Source organism: Zerene cesonia, chromosome 8 (genome assembly GCF_012273895.1).
Source record: "Zerene cesonia ecotype Mississippi chromosome 8, Zerene_cesonia_1.1, whole genome shotgun sequence".
Taxonomy (NCBI): domain Eukaryota; kingdom Metazoa; phylum Arthropoda; class Insecta; order Lepidoptera; family Pieridae; genus Zerene; species Zerene cesonia.
The window spans coordinates 6,171,210-6,193,760 of NC_052109.1; the positions used below are offsets into that span (position 1 = coordinate 6,171,210).

General features: G+C 39.8%; 1 protein-coding gene across 2 annotated transcripts in view; it reads left to right on the top strand.

The window, feature by feature from the left end:
• LOC119828843 (myosin-I heavy chain) overlaps window positions 1-22,551 on the top strand; it is an 80,524-nt gene that overhangs the window by 55,211 nt on the left and 2,762 nt on the right. Inside the window, exons 5-39 of one of the 2 annotated variants that reach the window (XM_038351128.1) lie at window positions 266-355; window positions 871-1,030; window positions 1,317-1,507; window positions 1,842-2,057; window positions 2,402-2,566; window positions 2,949-3,191; window positions 3,503-3,628; window positions 4,028-4,288; window positions 4,635-4,768; window positions 5,165-5,371; window positions 5,792-5,933; window positions 6,447-6,679; window positions 6,911-7,145; window positions 7,399-7,606; window positions 8,058-8,219; window positions 9,200-9,371; window positions 10,021-10,165; window positions 10,685-10,838; window positions 11,220-11,374; window positions 11,545-11,673; window positions 11,959-12,249; window positions 12,764-12,999; window positions 13,273-13,411; window positions 13,617-13,793; window positions 14,091-14,238; window positions 15,062-15,233; window positions 15,496-15,732; window positions 16,234-16,402; window positions 17,078-17,263; window positions 18,492-18,677; window positions 19,383-19,590; window positions 19,998-20,130; window positions 20,498-20,633; window positions 21,494-21,730; window positions 22,122-22,325. In XM_038351128.1, coding sequence (XP_038207056.1) covers window positions 266-355; window positions 871-1,030; window positions 1,317-1,507; window positions 1,842-2,057; window positions 2,402-2,566; window positions 2,949-3,191; window positions 3,503-3,628; window positions 4,028-4,288; window positions 4,635-4,768; window positions 5,165-5,371; window positions 5,792-5,933; window positions 6,447-6,679; window positions 6,911-7,145; window positions 7,399-7,606; window positions 8,058-8,219; window positions 9,200-9,371; window positions 10,021-10,165; window positions 10,685-10,838; window positions 11,220-11,374; window positions 11,545-11,673; window positions 11,959-12,249; window positions 12,764-12,999; window positions 13,273-13,411; window positions 13,617-13,793; window positions 14,091-14,238; window positions 15,062-15,233; window positions 15,496-15,732; window positions 16,234-16,402; window positions 17,078-17,263; window positions 18,492-18,677; window positions 19,383-19,590; window positions 19,998-20,130; window positions 20,498-20,633; window positions 21,494-21,730; window positions 22,122-22,325 — 6,387 coding nt within the window. The remainder of the gene's footprint in view (window positions 1-265; window positions 356-870; window positions 1,031-1,316; window positions 1,508-1,841; window positions 2,058-2,401; window positions 2,567-2,948; window positions 3,192-3,502; window positions 3,629-4,027; window positions 4,289-4,634; window positions 4,769-5,164; window positions 5,372-5,791; window positions 5,934-6,446; window positions 6,680-6,910; window positions 7,146-7,398; window positions 7,607-8,057; window positions 8,220-9,199; window positions 9,372-10,020; window positions 10,166-10,684; window positions 10,839-11,219; window positions 11,375-11,544; window positions 11,674-11,958; window positions 12,250-12,763; window positions 13,000-13,272; window positions 13,412-13,616; window positions 13,794-14,090; window positions 14,239-15,061; window positions 15,234-15,495; window positions 15,733-16,233; window positions 16,403-17,077; window positions 17,264-18,491; window positions 18,678-19,382; window positions 19,591-19,997; window positions 20,131-20,497; window positions 20,634-21,493; window positions 21,731-22,121; window positions 22,326-22,551) is intronic. The other variant, XM_038351129.1, reaches the window with a different exon arrangement.

Here is a 22,551-nt window from a genome sequence, read left to right on the forward strand (position 1 = left end):
ACTGTATCACAGTTGTATACTGACATTTATGTGTAGTTGTTTGTTAAGCAAATAAAAATGTAACTGGACATCGAAAGAAATAAAAATTAAAAGAAAAGCTATAAAAAATATTTATAAAACAAAAGTTAAACATTTCGCTCTTGGTCACGTCTTGGTTAATACTTAAGAATACATAAGAATATCAAGTTAAACAGATTAGTTTGAAGGTTTTTTTTTTTCAACAAGTTTTTTTTTATTTTTAATATTTTAATTTATGCATTTTCAGGAGGATATGCAAAACTACCGCGGCAAAGCGTTTGGGAGTCTGTCACCACATGTGTTTGCGCTGGCTGAATCTGCATATAGCTCTTTACAGGTAAATTACTGAATAATAAATAGGAATTATACATGCACTTTAAAATAACCTCCATGTATGTGCATATTAATAAAAAGGATTTTAAAATGAAAATAAAATTTTTCACCGACGTCCCCAAAGCAACCAAAGTTCTCGATTCGGAGAGTTTATTCTTGTGATGGTTCTCAAAATACTTTATTTCTGTGTACAACAACAGAAAAGCGACCGCCTCCCTGGTACAGCGGTTAACGCGTGAGCGTTGAACCGAGGGTTCCTGGGTTCGATATCCTGGTAGAGACGAACGTAAAAGAATTTAAAAATGTCTCGGTCTCGCAGGACACAGAAGTCTGATCACCCATTTGTCCATAAAGAAAATCGATCCGTAAAACAGATGTATATCATATGCCCCACTAAGAGACACGAGTCTTCACAGCAACAGAAATAATGCGTGTTATCTTAAGCACGATTAACGACTAAGACCTGCTAAAATCGAAAAAAAGTGAATATACTCATAAACTATACAATTTTATTCACAGAACGGTGAAAAGAATCAATCAGTGGTAATATCTGGAGAGAGTGGTGCAGGCAAGACAGAAACTACGAAGCTGATACTTCAGTACCTCTGCGCGGCGGGGGGACAGGCCTCGTGGGCTGAACAACAAATATTGGAGGCCAATACTGTTCTAGAAGCTTTTGGTAAGTTCAAATCAAGAAATGTGTTTTGAAAAGCCCCAATAAGCTTTTGTATTATTTGAATTTTATTACCACTATTATTTGACAGTATTAATACAGATTCTTTTCCTCCACTCTACTCTAATTTTCTGTTGGTTACTTTATTCGTTTCCTTCATTTTTACAATTCCTGTATTCTACACTATATTCATTTTGAATAGAATACAGGTACAAGTATAGGACTATACAGGTAAAGGTTAACGTTTACCAAACATAGGAACATAAAATCGTAAATTTTCTCCACATTTCAGGTAACGCAAAAACAGTGCGGAACGACAACTCATCTCGTTTTGGCAAGTTCGTGGAAGTTAGATTGGACCATAGGGGAGGAATTAAGGGCGCTGTTCTGAGGGACTTCTTGCTGGAGAGGGCGAGGATAACTGGCCCCGCACCTCGAGAAACTAACTACCATGTCTTCTATCAGCTGGTGGAAGGAGCTAGGGTATGATTTGAAAGTTGATTTTAAAATTGTTGTCAAGTTTTTTCAGTCGTTTTGGTTTGATTATTATTTATCGTTAAAAATGCATACACTGGTAAAATCATTTCACGTGATGTGCAATCGTAACAGTCTTGTCGTGTGGCCAATGTCGAATTCCCTCAATGAAAATTACCTCAATGAAGTACATAACAGAAGCCATGATTCCAGAAACATCTAACACATTTCAGTACAAAACTAAAAAACATTATCCACATAACTTCAGCTAATCCAGATCATCCACTACATTCACTCTTTTCACACACACAAACGAATCAAAAAACTTTCTCGAACATTCCAGCACAACGCGGAACTGAAGAGCAGTCTCCGGCTGCGCGAGGACGTGCGCTTCAAGTACCTGCTGGAGGAGCGCGAGGAGGCGGCGGCGCGCAGCGAGCCCGGCCGCCTGGAGGCGCTGCAGCTCGCGCTCACCGTGCTGCAGGTGCCGCCGCACATGTGCGAGGGGCTGTTCAAGGTGCTCGCCGCGGTGCTCTGGCTCGGGAACATACAGTTTCAGGTGACACTCGTGTATATTGCTCTGATAATTGTGACGTACGTGGCATGTAATTTTCTTCGTATTTTGTATTGATTGAAATTGTTTTTAGCAAAAACGCCTTCGCCTTAAAATTTTTAGAATTAGATTAAATTTAGACGAAACCATATAGGGGGAATCAGCTTATAAATGAAATAAGAATCATAAAAATCGTTTAACACAATAAAACGAACGAGGTAACAAGCACAAAAATTGTGCTTTTTCCTTTTTTTTTTTGTTTATATAAAAGGTAAATCTTGTAATAAAATCTCAATACCATACACACAAATACCGTAATAAATATAGCACAAAAAAAATCCAATTTCCAGGACATAGACGGAGAACGTACCAGCTTAGCGCCAGAAGATGCGGAGGCAGTGGATGCTGTGGCCAATTTATTGGGACTCGCCCCACCAACAGCTCAGCGCGTGTTACTGGAGAGACAGATCAACGTGAGGGGGAATGTCACTGACATACCGTTCAGGTTGCCTGAAGTAAGTATTCAGGAAATACAGATTTCTATTTATTTTCATTTTGTCCTTCGATAACTATATTCTGTTTTATAATTGCGTTTAAAAAATAACAATACCGTTGGTGAGGTACATAAGATAAGATCATATCAGCTTGGGCTTCTATCTTAGTACGAGATGAATCTCCATACATATAAAATTCTCGTGTCATAATGTTATTTGCCATACTTCTCCAAAACAACGGCTGGTATGTATGAGAATCAGCCAACATCTATTTTTCATACCCCTAATGATTAGAGTAAGACAGAACAGCGTTTGCCGGGTCAGTTAGTAATATATTAATATCCCCGTAGTTCGTGCGAAATTTAGCTCCTCAACCTAACAGCTGATTTAATAATCTTTTCAGGCCCGCGAAAACCGGCATGCCATGGCCCGCGCTCTATATTCCAGAACATTCGCCTGGCTCGTGCGCCACGTGAACAGCTGTTCCGCGCCAGGACGCGAAGCGAAGCGTGCGCTAGGCGTGCTCGACATATTCGGCTTCGAGAACTTCGCGTCGAACTCTCTAGAACAATTGTGTATTAATTACGCCAACGAGAAGCTGCATATGTTCTTTAATAACTACGTGTTTGCGTTGGAGCAGGAGATTGTAAGTACATACACTTATGTTTAAATTTTGATTTCAAAACTAGATATAAACGGCCGTGCACAATACACATTAAATAAATTAAAAATCAAACTCAATTGTGCTAAATTCTAATGAATGTGCAATGTGCACACTGATATTATAAATGTGAAAGTTTGTTTCTTTGGATGTGTGTCCATCAATCACGCTGAAACTACCGAACGGATTTTTATGAAATTTGGTATACAAACAGAGTATGAGCGTTTATTACGGCCATTGGAATAGTATATTTTATTTACAATAATTTTAAGTAATTGTATTTTTTTTCGTTACAGTATCGACAAGAGGGGATAAAGTACAATCAAATACAATTCACAGACAACGCCGCGTGTCTTGAATTACTTGAAAAGCCGCCGCGAAGTTTGCTGAAATTGCTCAGTGAACAATGTCATATGCCAAAGGTATTTTCTTATTTTAAAAACAACGCAAAGTTTTAATATTATATATGACTTATTTTTTTTAAGTGATTTCAAAAAATTTATTATCTGTGTCATTTTTTTTAATCCGTAACATAGTGCTTTTAACGCATAATGTTTTGGTATTTTATAATGTATCGATGTGAAATGGGCATTTAACATATTGGGTTCGGTTGTGTCAATTTAGAATTAGATTATAATATAATGGTATTTACAAACTTTCTATGACATCTGTTAACGAATTGTGCATGTGAGTATAAAGAGTAATATGATCTTAATTTATCACTAGTCCATTACACGTTTAAAGACGCATTATGAAAAATAATTTAAGTTATATTTGTAATACCCATAAATATTAGTTAAACCCATTATATTTTTCACCAGGGATCGGACAGCGCCTACCTCACAAACATACAAAGCGAGTTCGGCGAACACCAGACGTTTGTCAAAGGATCAAGAAGGAAGTGGGAGGAGGAGTTCGGGGTACAACACTACGCCGGCACAGTGACGTACAGCGTGCAGGGATTCGTCGATAAAAACCGAGATACACAGCAAGACGCGTTTATCGACCATTTAAGCAGATCCGCCAATCCTTTTGTGAGGGAGCTCGCTGATTATGTGCAGGATTTAGCGCCGCCTGGACAGGTAATGAAATTAAATGAATTGCTTCTAAGTATATATAACATAATTTTTTACCTTATTTAATATTGCCATAAATCGGTCTTCAGTGTCTTCTTATTTAAAATAAGTTAAATAAATTTTCTATGATACTAAAAGCGGACATACCAAAATATGTGTACTTGTTATCTATTCTATATACATTCTATATTCTGTATACAGTTCACTAACTAAAATTTTGCTAGGTCATTAAAATTTAAAACGCCCTCATATATAATCTGTAAGTCTGTTCTATAGAACTCTTTCAATCACACTTCACCTCTTTCTCTTCTTGCTCCAATAACCATATTAATCAAAATAAAAATGGATACAGGATGTGTCACTGTCGAGCCCCGGTTCAACAAGCACGACCCAGCGCGGGACTTCCAAAGGCAGACCGACTGTAGTGGACACTTTCAGGGCACAGCTGCAGTCTTTAGTAGATATGTTGCAAGTTACTGATGTGTGGTGAGTATTGAAGAAGTTGGTTATTCGTTTACTTGCTAATTTAATATCTATTTACTTTTTACATATACAATACGTAGATACAGACAGGCTACACATTACCTATCTATACTAATAATATAAAGCTAAAGATATTGTTTGTTTCAACACGATAGTCTTATGTTTAACCGTTTGATATGTCATCATCATCATCATCATCAGCCCATATATATGTTCCCACTGCTGAGCCACCACTTTTTGATATGTCTGTGATCCCTAACTTTATAGTATATTAGCTATATATAGCCTATATCATTAAGTGACTATTATTATTACCAAAATTTCTTCATTATAATATGGCTATAGATGTGAACCAAGAGCAAAGCCAGAGCGGATTATAATAACCAAACCAAACCCCAGGTACGTCCGCTGCATAAAGCCGAACGAGCACAAAGTGGCCGGCAAGTACAACGAGCAGCTGGTGCTGGAGCAGCTGCGGTACCTGGGCATGAACGAGATCGTGCGCATCCGCCGCGACGGGTACCCCGTGCACCTGCCCGCGCCGCTCTTCCGCGCGCGGTACCGCTGCCTGCTGCCGCACCCGCGCCCCCCGGATCCGGACGTCACGTGAGTGCTGGGATCCTATTTCTGTGGGGACTTATTTTACATATAAACCTTCCTCAATTACTTTTAATAGTGCGTTGCGTGGTTTTAAAGATTTAAGCATACATACATACAGACGCCGGCGTATAAACCAAAATCGTTTACTTTGCTTTATGCTATGTAGTGATTAAGCGAGTTTGTTTTTATGGTACGCGAATATGTAGTAACGTCGATGGTCTGTGCATAATGCTGCTACTTGAAGCCGGACCCGAGGATGCGGGATCCGCCTGGGACCCTACTTGTAAATCACCTTGTTGAATGAAAAGAAGTAATGCTCTTCTCTTACTCTTGTGGGATCTTGGAGCCAAATAAGAAATTGTAACTGAATTATAAAAACGATAAAATCGCATTTATTTTAATTAATAATTGGTGCTTCTATTTCAGAGCTATAATGGAGCTTGTAAATGCACCGAAAGACGACTGGCAAATAGGACACACGAAAATATTTATGCGTAGCTCTGTGCACGGCCCCCTCGAAGCTCGGAGATCAGCTTTGTTGCAGTCGTCCGCGTTGCTCATACAAAAGGTATGAATAATATGTAATTTTCTAAGACGAATGAAATAATGAAAATTAATCACGCGCTTTCTTGTTGTAACCTAAATTCCCCGTGTTGAATATACACAACCATATAGTCTCTGCAAATGTTTATAGACGGACTACTAACTATGGGATTCACTTACTATCAGGCACCAACTAGCTCCTTTATTAACATAAAAAAGTAGTTATAATGACCATTGGAATCGATTTTTGGATTAGAGCAGTTAAAAATTACAGCCGAAAGCATGCAGATTACAGCCTAGTTTATAATATTTAAGATGTGAACATCTTGTATATTATTTACTAGCTCTTTGCCCGGTGTATGCTATATTTTAATCCAATCGATTCCTGGGTCGAGCCGGGTCTTACAGCTTGTTTTATACATAGATGCGTGCCTACAACACATCCGTAAATAGTCTTACGACTTAATGCATATCGAGAACTGTTTATATTATAAGAATGTATGTGCATCTAAGTATTATTGTAAACCGTCTCCCACAGTGGTACAAAGGCTCGACAGCCCGGCGTCAGTACCTGCAATGGCGCAGAGCAGCCGTAGTGCTGCAAGCGGCGTGGCGCGGCTGGTTCGAGCGCGCGGCCTTCTTGCGGCTGCGGCGCGCCGCCCTCACCCTCCAGCGGCACCTGAGGGGCGCCTTCGCGAGGGAAGTGGCCGCCGCGCTCAGGGAGATGAAGAGGGTCAACCAGGAGATCAAGTTGCGGGAGGAGAGGAACAGGTCGGTGATGCGAGACTTCGGAATCGTGAAAATATGTGAAATGGCCTATCTAAATGTTAAGATGAAGAAGATAAGCAAAATTTGATAAAATTAGGCACAGGGTCAATGATGAATGTCTTCAGAACAATTTGGACTATTTATTGGCTAGCAACTAGTGTCTGTTATGTGTATTAAAAATATAAATTCAATCATCCATCCAATCAATCATCAATCCATCTAACCCCCAAACAGCCTAGCAGAAAAAGCGGAACAAGAGCGAGCAGAATTAGAAAACATGGCGGACCAGCTCCGCGGTATATCCTGCTCTGGGGCGAGAGCGGAATCGGTGAACCTGGACAACCTGTTCGACTTCCTGGCGGATGTTCCAGCGCAACGAGGTGCTCCAGATGGCCAACCAGCACACCAGCCCACGATCAACGAGATTGGAGATTCTATTGAACGTCTGGCTGATGATTTAAATCAGGAGGTAGGTTCTTTGATGATCGAAGTACAGCCTTAAAAACTGTGTTAAATTTATTAAAAACTCTTTAAATAGACTTACATAATATTAGTTTAAAATAGTACGCAAAAAACGTGATATTTATAATTGTCATACTAAATGTTACATTTTTTTATAGTTATGTATTTTACAAAAGATCGCTCTCATGAAGTATCCATTTCAAACTAAATCATCTGTAGACCATCCTTGAACTTAGCAATCATGTTTTTCCCATGTTTAGCTGGAACACGTGCTAGCGGAAGAAATGGACGAGCTCACTAAGCATTCAGACGCCCGCAAACCTGACGGTGCTCCATCGGAATTTATCCCACCTCCTCCCCCGAACTCCCTCCCCCTACACTCCATACTTCACCCCGCTACGCCCATATCCAGTCTCAGCAACGGTATTGTTAACGGTACCCCTGATAATATGACCTCATCTATGAACGGTAAGATTTTTTATTTGTTTATTTTTAGTGGTGATGGTTTATTATTCATAACGCTTTCTATGTTGTACAGTGAGCTTCGCTGGTATATAAAAACATCTTGTAAAATCATGTATCTAATATGATATGGAAAATTTCATTTGGGATCTCTAAAACTTGGTGGCATTGTAATTAACAGATATATATCGTAGACAGGCTCAATAATTTATAAATTTGTTTTAATAAAAATAAACGAAATTTGTCTTTTATACGTAGATTTATTTTGAAAAAGATAACCCTTCTTCGGACATTTGGGTAAACAAAAGTTGTACTATAATTCAAATTGATAACAAACATTACGAATCGGTAGCACACGCTTAAGTATTTGAGTAAAAAACAAAAAAAGGGGCACATATCCTTTGGGCACAAGTCAAAAGACTTAAAAGGCATACTCACTGGCGGTGCGCCCACGCAGGTCGCATACCGAACGGTGAGATGACGTCGTCGCTGACGCTGCCCTCCCCGCCGAGCGCGGGGGGTGTGGGGGGCGCGGGGGAGGACTCGCCGCCCTTCCCCCCTCCGCCCTTGTGCTCGCTCCCTGAACCGGCCGGCCCGCCCCCGCCGCCGCCGGTCAAAGGTTAATTATAATGAAAACTAGTATATTAACAAAGACTACAGTCGATAGAAGATTTCACTTTATAACACAAATACTATCGATGGACAATTTTTTGGTATTTCAAGGTTAAATAAATATTAACTTGAATGTTAGTATAAGTCTTATACTAACACTAGTCTGAGCCTCAAGTCGGCGATTTAGAAGAAGGTTAACTCGAGCGTTTTCAATCTCTTTTACTTAATATTAGGCTTCAAAAAATCTAACAACATATTCTAAACAAAATATTAATAATTAAATTTTACTAGAAATTATTATATATTAATTATAAAGGGTTGTGTGTCTTCTCTTCTACCGTATAAAGCTTATTTAAGAAATAATATTAGACTGCTTTGCTACATCATAAATCATTCCATTATTAATTTCATCCAACCTAAAATAATACATAATTCTGCTTTTAATGCCTTTTAAATTGTATGTATTATAAAAGCTGATATTGAACCAAACTTTATTTCATCATTAATAATATTAATTATTAGTATATTTAAAGGTTCTTCTTTAGGAGTATTAGAATAGCTCTAATAATAATATGATCGTTCACAAAATATTGAAATCAACATACTATAGACTTTTATATTAAAAACACCGTAACTATTAACAAATACTTTATCGCAAATACCATAGCAGTATCTATTTAGAATTTCACACGATAGTATTTCTTGTGTTTGATTTTACGTGAGTATTTATACATTTAGAAATTAAAGACTTTTAAACGGAGACTGAGACACCCTGAAACCACGCTCGCTGTAAAGTGTTTGAAACGTTGGGTTAATAATATAATGAATAAATCGAATAATAATATAAGGAATAAGCGTTTAAAATCCGTTTAACAATCTTTAATTTCTAAATTTCACAAGATTTTTTAGTAATCTAACACATTTTCCAACCACAATCTTTTGTAAATTTTAAAATACAATACGCTAAAAAATTCTTCTCAATTCTAGACACGACACCCCCAGAGCTTACCAACGGAATTATTCCAAATGGAAAGCTAACAGTGATCAAAGATAAGGAACCAATATACGAATCTGTCATACCGCGACCAGCTGCGACCGAACCGCCAGTGTTGTCCCCCCCACCACCACCACCGCCCTTCAACCCACCAGAAAGCAATGGGTAAGTAATATATAGATCATAATAAAATGTTTGTAATATTTAGGGAATAGAACATAGTCTCAACTCAACTGAAAGGTTCCAAAAAAGGTAACGTCTTTTAAATATAATGCGTAAAGAGACATTGTGAGATGAGAGGGAGAGAGGATGGTCAAAACACTTAGCTTGCATCATATGATTTCTTCTCTGAATATGTTATTGATCCTTTTAAGAAATCCTGTCGTTATAGGAGTACTGATGATTACCCTGACGTTTAAAATGGAGTACTAATTCCAGTGGGAAGGTATTGTAAACGCTAGATCTTTCCTTTTTCCCACATTGAAATTAGTACTACTTTAAGACATCACGGTAACCTCTCCGGACTTTAGCTATACTTTTCTGACTTCTCTTAAAGAGATTTCTATTTAAATGAGAATGCGAAAGTTTGTGAGGATGTGTGTATGTTTGTTGCTCTTTCACGCAAAAACTACTGAACCGATTGCAATTAAATTTGTTACGTAGACAGCCGGACAACTGGAATAACATAAAAGCAATTTATCCCGACATTCCTACTAGATACGGACTTACGCGGGTGAAACCGCGGGGCGCAGCTAGTATTCCATATTTTCTTTTAATCTTACACATTTTCTTAATAAAAAAACGTTGCGTGCAGAATTTCAAACAAGGAAGAGCCAGAGCCGGAAGCACCTCTACCGCCGTTACCCAGTGCTGTGACGTCACCCGAACAAGCGGAAACTCCTTCCACTGCTATGGACTCCTGCATCAGTCCTCCGCCTATGTTAAATGGTGACGCCAATGTAAGTTTGTAACATTGATATCACAACAATTTTTAAAAATATATTTTTATGGATCTGTGTAAGTTTTTTACATTATTTATATTTATACTGCAATATGCAAAAAAAAGGTGTCTTTAAAGATTTTTTTCTTTGTTTTTATCATTTTATTTTGTCGTCAATGCGCCTTAAATTACACTAACATGTTATATTTCATATTAATCATGGTTATTAACTATTATTCTAAAAAGAAGAAGAGTGCTTACTAATTAGGCCCAAATTCTAATTCATATTTCTGTGTGTTTGTATTAGCTTCACCTGTATGTTTATATGACACCAACTCCTTCAGACTCGATTTTGAACCATTTTTAACGGACCGATGTAATTGAAACTTTATACACTTAACAAGGATCTATGACAATATCATAATTTCACAAATTCATCATATTATCCAGATTCTAAGACCAAGTGTGCTTTTTTATTTATTTTTTACTCTATATTTAATGAAACTATATAAATAAATGAATCCTTTTCTATTCGCAGAACACAGAACGCAACGCTCGTAGAAAAGAACGCGTAGAACGCAGACTGCACCAGCTCGAAACAACGGCCCCAAGCACGGAGGCTCCCGCCGATTCGAGTGACTTTACAGAATTTGCTAAACTCTACTTTAACGACCACCCTCGATCGCCTGAAGGTACTCCTAATATTTGATACTTCCCAGAATTGGAAATCGTTCGATAAATTTTAAATTCGTCTTGAATTTATGGCCCAGATATGACATAATCAATTTCCGACAGTAGTTGCGATTGTACTGCCCTCGCAGGCTTAAAACAACTTTATTATAAAATCAAGAAAATCCTACTCAATTCGGGCAACTACTTCAGAATTACGAACTCGCTATCTTCTACTATTTGATATCTTTAAAAAGTTTTTTTTATTCAAAATTAGTAAAGTCGAAATAGTAGAGTATAATACTAGAATACAGTAAATTCTACTTAATTATTACAAACATCAGTTGTAAAATCCAAAATCTGCATTTTCTTGTATACAAACAACTCATTCTAAAATTGTCCAGGTACCATCATGGCGACTTTAACTCGCAAGAGCAAATCGATGGAGCTCTTAACCAAAGAAGAAATGATAACTTATCACAAGGGGAATAACATCCCCACATCTCACATACAGCTGCATGATCCAGACAGTGTTACGGCAGCCGTCAATATTTTCAGAGTTAGTATTTGTTTTTTTGTTGAGCATTGTTTATGTTTTACTGAATCAGTTTTATAGGATAAGAAATGAGATAAGGAAGATGAAGTCTAAATACATTATTATCTATAAAAGCAATACATGTTAATCACAACTTGTATTTAATTACTCTAATTAATAATATTTATTCATAGGATTTGTGTCGCTATATGAGAGGAGAGTTGACTTCAGAAAAAGAAACGCAAGTCATACAATCCATTATTGGGAAGGGTCTCGAGCGGGAGGAGCTACGTGATGAAATATTAGTTCAATGTGTTCGACAAGTAAGTTTTTCAACAAGTTTTATCAACGTATTATCAATTTTAATGACACATTAAGGAAATATTGTCATAAAATATTTTTTAAATATATATTAATATGGAAACCCATTGAAAGCTATGAAACCATCTTGCCCATAGCCGTACAAACATTTTACCCATTATTTTGTCCTCATATATATTTGTTGGAGAAAGATTGGCAATTGTGGCACATTTTGGAGGAGGCCATGTCCAAAAGTAGACGTACCCGGGATGTATGACTATATTTTTTTGCGCCGCATCTCCGTGCAGATCACGGAATGTCCCGTGGAAGAGTGGGCGGAGCGCGTGTGGCTGGTGCTGTGCCTGTGCGCGGTGGCCTGGCAGCCGAGCCGCGGGCTGGCGCGCTACTACTGCGGCTGGCTGCGCGCGCGCACGCGGCCGCTGGACGCGCTGGGCTCGCCCGGCTCGCCCGCCGCCTCCGTCAGCTCGCTGGGCTCGGGGGGCGCCAGCGCGCGCGCCTCGCACTGCGCGCAGTGGTGCCTGGACAACTGCAGGGGCGCCGCGCCGCGGCACCTGCCGCCCAGCACCGTGGAGATTGCTGTGAGTCTTAACTCAAACATTTCTTTTTGTAATAAGACGTCCTATAGAAGTTTTTGAGTCGTCATAACACAATTAATATTTACCACTGGTTAGGAAAGTATATCAAACGCGAAACTTGCTTCAATGTGACCGAACTCCTGACATACAGATTTTGACCTAGTTTCGGAGTTGGAGATTTCATTACTACACAATGTAAAAAAAAATTGAAAAAGGGCAATAGATCAAGCATTGAAGAGAAAGGTAGACTTTTACCATACCTATAAGTTTGCTAAAATATTTTTTGGATGACTCGCCTAGATTGAGCTGAGTAAGTGAACTTCCCTCCGTATGAATTTTGCTCACTGTAACAACATGTTTGTTATATTATACACTTACAGTGTAAAAATCGATACCAAAAAAGACAATGTTTGTTCCGAATTAAAAAAATTGCACCAACGATATAGTTTAAGCGTCAAATTACACCAAATCTAAAACATATAATTGCATAAAGTATTTATCCTCATTAATTTCGCAGGCAATGCGTAGACTCGGTACAATAGTGTGCCGATTCTTCTTCCTCGACGGGCGCACAAAGGCAATAGACGTGCACCCCGCTGACACAGCAGCGGCCGCGGCAGCCAGGCTGGCTGATAAGCTGGGTCTTCCACCAAACGCGAGAGCTGGCTGGGCGGTGTACCAGCAGAGAGCCAGTACTGAGGAGCACGTGCGCGCTACGCAGTACTTGTACGATGTTATTGCTGCGTGGGAGATGTGAGTATGAATTGCGTGTAAAGTGTGGTGCGGTGTGGTGTTAAGTGTGTGATGTTATGTATAGCGGTAGTTTTTTAGTAATTCTCTTATTCTTGAGAATTCTATTCATAATATAAAATGAATGATATAATATAAAGCGAAAATTTTTTTGTTACCATGATTTTTTGTATTCGGGACGATTTTTATTTTTTGTTAAGAGTGTTTTGATGTGATTCTCATATGGTTGTGTAGTAATATTAAAATGTCTAATTTCAAACATGTCTGAAATTATAGGCAACAAGGACCTGGTGGAGGGTCAGCAGACAACCGCTTCGTGTTCAAGCGCCGCTTGTTCCGCGGTGGGCGGGAGCTGCCGCATGATCCGGTAGAAGTCGCCCTTTTATATGCACAAGCGGTGCATAGCGTTGTTAAGGTTTGTCTACATTTTTCTCCTCTTGTTTGTTATATTTCTCTCTCTCTCTATCTTCTATCAATCTATCTCTAACTACTATCTAGCAGATTCACGATGGCTCTTTTTGAAGAAAAGTCGGTAACATTGTTTATTCAATTCATTTCTAACTCTGAATGAATTTATCAAAATGCCAATTTCGATTTTATAAAAATGTTAATCCTTTCAGATGGACGAGTTCCCCGTCTCAGAGAAGGTGGCCCTCCAGCTAGCGGGGCTCCAAGCCCAGGTGTCACTGGGCGAGCCTGCCGCTAGCCCTCCGCCCCCGCACACACGGGCTTACTACTCCCACCCTGAACAGTTCCTGCCACCTCGTATCGCTAAAACTAGACCAGCGCATCAATGGGTCAGTATACTGTCAAAATATTTACAGAATATTGTAATAGTCACAATTTTGCACCTATTATTATATTTATATCCCCTTTTGCCTATAAAACCTTAGAATATAACTTTTTTTTCAAACTGAAATAATCACCGTTTTTTTATTAAGGCGCATATTGGGTAAACGGTATTTCTATACTAACTCAATAATTAACTTAGATCACTTCCATATGAATTAGTATCTAATAATTCCCAAAATTTTTCAATTTAAGTTATGAAATGAATCACCCATATCTTCTCACTTAAAAAGAAATGTTTTCAGGCAACAATATTGGCGCAAGCGCACCGTCAATACGGCGCAGGTCGAGCGGAACTAACTGCCAAAGCTTTGTACCTATCCTGTGTGATGCAGTATCCATTATATGGCGTCACACTATTCCCTGTCACCTACAAAGGATACTGGGCTCACGGTACGTTTATGCAATTTTATTAACGGCCGTTTTCATTATCTATGTATTGATTCAGTAACTAAAATCAGACAATTCTATCTACTTGCTCTTATTTTTCCATATTCTACCGAAGGATGATACCTTTGCTATCCCTTCTGTTTATCTATGGTTAGGAGGACAAACAAACAAACAAAAACACTTTATTGTGCACCAAATGATAATAAATAGTAACAAAAAAAATATATATACATATATAATATCATAAACATTCACGAGCACAATAGGCGGTCTTATCGCTAAGGCAGCGATCTCTTCTAGACAACCTGGTGATCAAGGAGAAGCTGTGTAAAATAGAAATATATGGACAATAGGAGAACAGATGGGCTACCAGAGATAACCTGCTCATACAAATCACTGTATCTGTTTCAATACAAGTTTTATGTACTTCGCATAATATTGCATGGAACAAAACGTTTCAAACCTTTGTAAAAGTTATATTACATAAGACATGGATATGTGTAAGCAAAGATGCTGTCTACCCGTTAGTAATGAATAGCGCAATTATTCTTGATTGCGAAATGCAAGATAAGGATAGATTAAATTGCTATAGTTACTGAAGATCCTCTACTTGTTATCCCCGATACGATATTGAGAACGGTATTAAAGGCTTTCAAACAAAAAGTTTTGTCGCGTTACAGTCGAAGCTTATAACGTGGGTTATTCATATATTAATTTAAAGTGCACCTATTTTCACATAAACAGTGAAAGGTCTTGTAACCAAATGCATTGTAAAGATATTACAAGAAATAAATATGTATTTCCTTATTTCTTCTCTTCTAAACAGGTCCGAATGTTATGCTTGGAGTGGGATCAGAGGGTGTAGTCCTTGTTAGACCTGCAGACAAGGTAGTTCTAGCGGAATATCCATATTCGAATATAGCCGCGATACTCATGGATCCAGTAGACAACGGACTCACTCTTAGCTTAACTCACCATGGCCAACACGATGGTTTAAGGTGAGTGTATTAAATTGTACATTTAAGTCATTTTTATTCAGTATACATTTTTCATGTTATTATTACCCAAATATGCATCGAAGAATTTAAATTTTGCCAGATACGTTATTATTTCTTGTCATTTGCATGAATAATGCGCGACAGGAGTCAATCAGAGAACAGTCAGGTACGATAAGTAAAAAAAACGCGCTTTTACCGCAATGAACCACTCCTATATACACAATCATGATACGATATTCGCTTAATGAAATGAATTTTCCAGGTGCATAGTCCTGGAGTGCGCGCAGAAGCAGGAGGCGGCGTGGCTCATGGCGGCGTACAGCCCCACGCTGGCCAACAGCCTGGCGGAGGAGCCGGCGCGGCGCGCGGCGCCGGCGGGCGAGCGCGCGCGCCTGGCGGCCGCGCTGCGCTCGGCGCGCCGCGCGCTCGTCGACTGCGGCCTGCTGCGCCGCCCGCCCGACCTCTCCGCGGGCGGCTTCTTGCGGAACACTCTCAGGAGGTATGCTGCTGCCTTGTGTCCGTCGCCTGCTACCCGCATATTAAGTACTAGCCTATAGCTTTCCTCAATAAATGGGTTATCCAACGCTGAAAAAATTTTCAAATTGCACCAGTAGTTCTTGAGATTAGTGCGCTCAAACAAACGAACAAACAAATAAACTCTTTAGCTTTATAATATTAGTATAGATATGTAGTAATCCAGACTGTTATCTGAGCATCGAATTTCATACAGATTTTTTTTATATTAGTTGTAAATTGGTTGATCTTTACTGAGTTACTTGATTCATTTGATCTGATATTATATATAAAAAAAAATTTACGCACTTTCTTTATTCAATTAAGATATTAAATTAGATTCACACATTCCTACAATTACGATACAAATTAGCGATTGTAAAATCTCCCTATTCAAACATGCTCTCGACAGAAACATACCCATTGCAATTCATAGATATTACCATAAGACATGTTAAAAGATGATTTCTTTATAATAACCCCTCAGGCTCAGCAAGCACCGGCTGGAGCGGGTGCGGCTGGAGCTGCCGGCGGAGGCGCAGGGCGAGTGCTACAAGGGCTTCCCCGCCGCGTACTGGGGCTGGGCGCGCAGCCTGCCGCACTCGCTCACCAAGCTCAACGAGGCGGAGGAGGTCGCTGCCATGCAGATATTTAAGGTCACTATTCTACTTATTTACATTGGAATTGCCCATCTATTAGAATCGTTTATTTTTGGATTATTATAAACTGGTTGCGCCCCGCGGTTTTACCCGTGTAAGTCCGTATCGGGTTAAAAAGGTGCCTATACGTTATTCCAATTGTCCAGTTCATTGCAATCGGTTCAGTAGTTTTTGCGTGAAAGAGCAACAAACACACACACATCCTTACAAACTTTCGCATTTATAATATTAGTAGGATTATCAACTGCATAAGTGTTGTAAACTTATAAGTTGAAAAAACGTCATTGAAGACAAAATGTTATTTTTCTAACTGATTTCCTCGTGTTTATTTAATGTGCGTTGCTCATATTTAAAAAACATAGTTAATCTTGGACATGTTTAATTTTAATGTCAAATTGTGCTAGAATATTTCGATATTAAAAACACACCATCACAAGATGCAGTTTTTTTGTATAAATTGATTCCTATAAAGACCCCGGGCTAGATTTTTATAACAACTATCCTGAGCATATTTTTCAGTCAAAAACGGTACCCATGTTTTAATGCTCAAACTTCCATATCAAACACCACACTATCACAAACATTTCTCAAGTGTACACATGTCAAAGTGTACAAAATGTCTGGTTTCCAAACAGGCTCAAACTATAGCTTGAACCATTCATCATTGTACAGGACATAATGAGCCACGCGGGGCTGAGCAGCAACGAGGGCAGCAGCAGCAACCTGGCCAGCAACAGCAGCGTCAGCAGCCACGAGAGCGACAGCGACGACCGCGTGGCGCTCGCGCAGGCGCTGCTGCAGCGCTGTCTGCAGAAGGACACGCTGCTCACCGAGCTCTACATGCAGCTGATTAAACAGGTACAGACATACGAACATAACTATTTGTAACAAAACAAAACCGCCTTCGAATTGACAGATCTAGATGGCCAACCGAGCGGCACTAGCTTTAAATAAAAAAATAATCGTCATCATCAAAAGGTTGACCCAATCGAATCGAATGTTCGGAGATAACAAAGTCAAAAATCAAAAACAGCAGACAATGTTTTTGGAAGTCGTTTGAAAAAGAGATCTGGTATGTAGCATGAAGAATGGGCAACCCACACTTTCATGATTACTGGAATAAACGAATTATATTACTAGAAATGGAATAAATGATAAAATTATCAGATTATCACATCTTGGGGTGGTAGTGCAAAGACTCACCTGATAGAAATTGAGCGAGCACAGCGCTCCATTCTCAAAGTCGGGGCTGGTCTACCATATCGTTTCTCTACTACCGAGCTGTACAAAAAGTGGGACGTATTGACTGTTAGGCAATCTTTTATACTATAATTAAACAACATTCTCAAATAACTTTTGATGAAAATCAACAAATTAGTCAACGCCGAAAAGACAAAATTTGCCTGACTTCTAAATTCAATAGTTTTCATTCACATAATTTTTTCTGCTTCATGGGACCTTTCCTTTATAATCAAATTAATAAAATTTTGAACATATATCCTCTAAATAAATTTAATTGTAAATCTGTTGTAACAAATTATTCAAAAACTTTAGACTACCAATAAACTGAAAATTTATTAATTACAAAAAGATAATCCTCTATCTCACTCATATACATATCTTTGGCAAGATCGCAGTCGCACCTACACACGCACAAGCATTGAATTATATAAGAACTGTATTTTAATTTTTTAAGTTTAATTTTTGTTATTTTTCTTGTTTGTACCATTATCTTTCCTACTGGTAGTGCTATCCGCGAGGGGGGCTAGTGATCTGTACTACAGGTCTTTTACGACCTACTTCAGACACTAGTCTTTCACAACGTTAATACTACTCAGTAGTTTAATGATTGTGAAGGCAAATAAAGAAATTTTTATTTATTTTTTTATTATATTAATCTGGCATTAATTGCACTCGTATTGTATTCATATCATTATTAAATGAGTATTTGTATAATTTATCGTTTTAATATTTATTATAGTTTCTCAGATTGGAATATTAAGTCAGAGGAAGTCAAATCTTAATTATTTCAATGATATGTAAAGGTCCAATATTTCTTGTCCTACAACAAATGTACACTCGTCAGACAACCGAGCACCCAGAACCCAGCTCGCGCGTGTCCGCCCGCCACTGGGCGCTGCTGTGCGCGGCCGTGGGCGCAGCCCTGCCGCCCGCGAAGCCCCTGCGCCGCTTGCTGCTAGCCCACCTGCGGTACCGCGCCGCGGCCCTGCACACTGGCGAGGAGGGCAAGTTCGCGAGACGCGCTGAACAGGTTCGAGATATATTTTTTATTTGACACGTACCAGGGAAAAAATAGACTCGCCTATTCCAAAAAGACGTACCTTATAAATGAAATAAAAATCATTAGTATCAACATTATAATACGTACAAACAGTGTTTTAATTTATAGATTTTTAACATGGCGATATTAGTCACTCTTTTGAGTTCGTATTTTATTAGGTTATTTTATTATAATATTGTCACTTTAAAACAAAGATATGATACAAATATTGTTTGTATCCCGCCTACTTTTCCTCTATCTCTCTTCAAGTCAAGCGTAAAAAATAAAAAACAGTAGCAGTCGTGGGACTGCCGATAGAAGTGAAAACGAAACTATTAAGTTGAGAGTAATTTAAACTATATTGCAAAAATTATATGAAATTTTTTATGTACGCGCACATAATACAGTCAGAAATAGTCGATGTATTAGTGTATACGTGTACACAGGCTACTGCGCGTGCGCTAGTCTGGCTCTCCATAGCTATAGACATACTATTATCATTAGCATGTCGGTGACGCGAACCGAGGATTTTACCCTCTACCAAAACGCTCAACGCGCCTAAAGAAGTTCACTTCAAAAAATTCCGTATTTAAAAGCACGTAGTACTTTTCAGAGTGTTTCTGGACTTTAGATTAAACTTATTACGATGAGAAAAGTTTTCTTTTCATCGTCACTTAAATATAACCTCGCACCCAGGTGGCACTCAGCATAGCCCAAGTACCGCGTCGCCTGACGGCCCCCTCCAAGGAGGAGCTGCTGTGCGCAGGCGCGCGCCGGCCCATGCACGTGCGCGTGCTGCTGCTGGACGGCAAGCAGCACGGGCTCGTGTTTGGACCCGCGGCCACTGCTGACCACCTGGTGGCCATGCTGAGGGAGAAGATTGGACTCACTGATACTGCTACTGGTGAGTGGTATACTTATAGATCTCCATAAAATTTAGATAATCTATTTAATTATTTAAAAAACACATAAACCAAAAACATGTTTTAACTGAAAACTACAATTAAATATCTGATAACTTTTTATTAAATATATAAACAGTTATTAGTGGCCGCAAAAGCCGTTGAATTTTTTTTTATAGATTTTATTTCTCAAAATGCAAAATAAAAATTTTGATCGTCGAAAATCCCGAATTATTAATTTAGCGTCTTGGATACACATGACACGTTAATTGAATCCGATATTCAAAGAACCGATCATAACAGTTATAAGTACACTTCATTAAAGATAATTTATTAGACTACATTAAATATTAACACATGTGAACTCTATAATTTGTCTAAAATCTAACATTAGTTTTCCAATTGTCAGGTTACGCACTGTACGAGGTGTGCGCGAACTCGTCGCCGGCGGGCACGGGCGAGCGCGCACTGGGCGGCGCCGAGCGCGTCGGCGACGTGCTCGCGCGCTGGGAGAAGGCCGGCGCCACCGCCGCCGCCTGCAGGTGGCACACACACACACATATACACACACACACACACTTCTTATGTATATTGATACACACCACTAATTGTGTACAAGCCCGCGCACGTGCCTATGAATGTGTGCGTGCTTATACAGTTCGCTGCAGTTATATACAAACGCACCCGTTGTGTCGTGTTATGGTAAACCATTTCATATTCAAAACACGTTGTTGAGTCTTTTTCAGTACCATCACACGACTGGAATTTCGTCATTCTATAATTGTCAAAACGCGTCGTGAGCGATTTCATTACACTTTCACTTTGACTTAATTTAAAATCGAGATAATCAGAAAAATAAACTATCACACACAATTAGAAAACATTTAATAATAATAAACAATATTTCAGGCTAGTATTCAAGAAGCGTCTCTTCCTGGGTGATCGTCCGCTGCACAGCGCGTGCGCAGCTGAGATGGAGCTGCTCTACTACCAGCTGCTGCACGCCGTTCGCCACGACCGCCTGCCCATCGAGACTGATGAAGCGGTCAGTGTCTATTTATTTTATTTCAATTTTTTTTTTTTTATGTCATAGCGGGCAACTGAGCTAGTGGTTCGCCTGATGGTAAGCGATCACCACCGCCCATGAACATTCGCAAAGGTAGGAGCTCTGCGAATGCGCTGCCGAAAGAATGCGCGAAAGGAATGGACTAACGACTGGAAAGAAGGAATGGACTGGGACGGGTGAGGAAAAGGAAACGGGCCTTCGGCTCCTCCACTCACCGTACGAAACACAATAGCATGCCACTATTTCACGCCGGTTTTCTGTGGGGGTGTGGTACTTCCCCGGTGCGAGCTGGCCCAATTCGTGCCGAAGCGTGCTCGACTCCCACAATATAAATGTAACTTTACAGTCCCACTCCCACAATATAAATTCAATGAATTATATGCATGTTAACGACGAATACGACAGCTTCTCGATTCGAAGACTTTATACAACTGTATAAAAATTAAAACAAAACCTAAATTTAGTGATATTATACATTTATATATTTGTACTTTTTAGTAGCGAGAGAGATTAGATTAGTATTTTCTTGTGTTTGATTTCACGCGAGTATTATACATTTAGAAGTTAATGACTTTTTTACGGATTTTAAACGCGATTTATTCACGGTCACGGGAGACGCTCGCTGTAAAGTGTTCGAAACGTCGGGTTAATAATATAATGAATGAATCGCGTTTAAAATCCGTTCAAGAGATTAGATTAACTAGAGGTAAATATACACGAAGTAAAAAAGTTTGTTTTATATGTATAAAGGTTGTTTCACATCGTACGTTTAACGAACAAGTGAAGTGTAGGATAGATGAGCAGAGTAATAGCAAGTGTTGTGCGTGGGGTGGGGGCAGGTGATGGTGGCGGCGCTGCACGCGCAGGTGGTGAAGGGCGAGTGCAGCGGCGGCGCGGAGTGCGCGGCGGCGGCGGGCGCCGTGCTGCCGGCGCGCCTGGCGCCCGCGCTGCCCGCGCCCGCCGTGCGCCTGCACCACCTGGCGCTGCGCGGCACGCCGCCGCACGCCGCCATGCAGCGCGCGCTCACGCTCGCCGCCTCCTGGCCGCTCGCGCGCGCCACTATCTTCGATGTCATGGTGCGTTGCCAGCTCTATCCTTGTTATGTTAGCTACACTAGTATTGCGAAGAGGTAACTTTTGTATTTTTGTCTGTTTTCGCAAAAATCACTGGACTGCTTTAAAAAATTTTCGCCATTAGAAAGCTACAATTTCACTGAGTGACAAAAGCAATATATGTATTGCGGACGGTAAAATGGAAATTGTCATTAGATCAAATGATATCTTATATCGCGTACAATATACAATTTATTTTCTCAGTAATTTTGTTAATCTAAAAAGTTGATATATAATGTACCACATAAATATTGGTCCCAATAAAATTCCACAAAACCAATGACCCAAAATCCGTCATACGCTGTAATCCATGACCCGAGCACAATCAGTAAAGTATCGTATACGGGCCGCGCAGCAATCGTTCACGTCGAACTGGCCGCGCGCGCTGTGGCTGGCGGTGGACGCGCGCGGGCTGACGCTGCTGCGGCGCGGCGCGCGCGCGGCGCTCGTGTCGCACGACCACGAGCAGCTGCTGGCCGTGTCGCCCGCGCCGCGCGCGCTGCTGCTGGTCACGCGCGCCGACAAGAAGCACGCCAAGCTCGTGCTCTCCACCGACCAGGTGCGCCCGCATTCTCTTCTCTATTGTTCTATTGTTGTGTTTGTAGTTTTGCAGCCGATGTTGATATTGAGTGAAATAAGCACGAAGGTATATTTGTATCGACCATAATTGATAATGTTTCAATTTAAGAGTCGATAGTACGAAATTGTATTCCTAAGCAGATTTATCAAGTTTATAAGCAAAGCAAATACTTAAGTGTGACACGGCCCACCGTGTTAGTTTATTT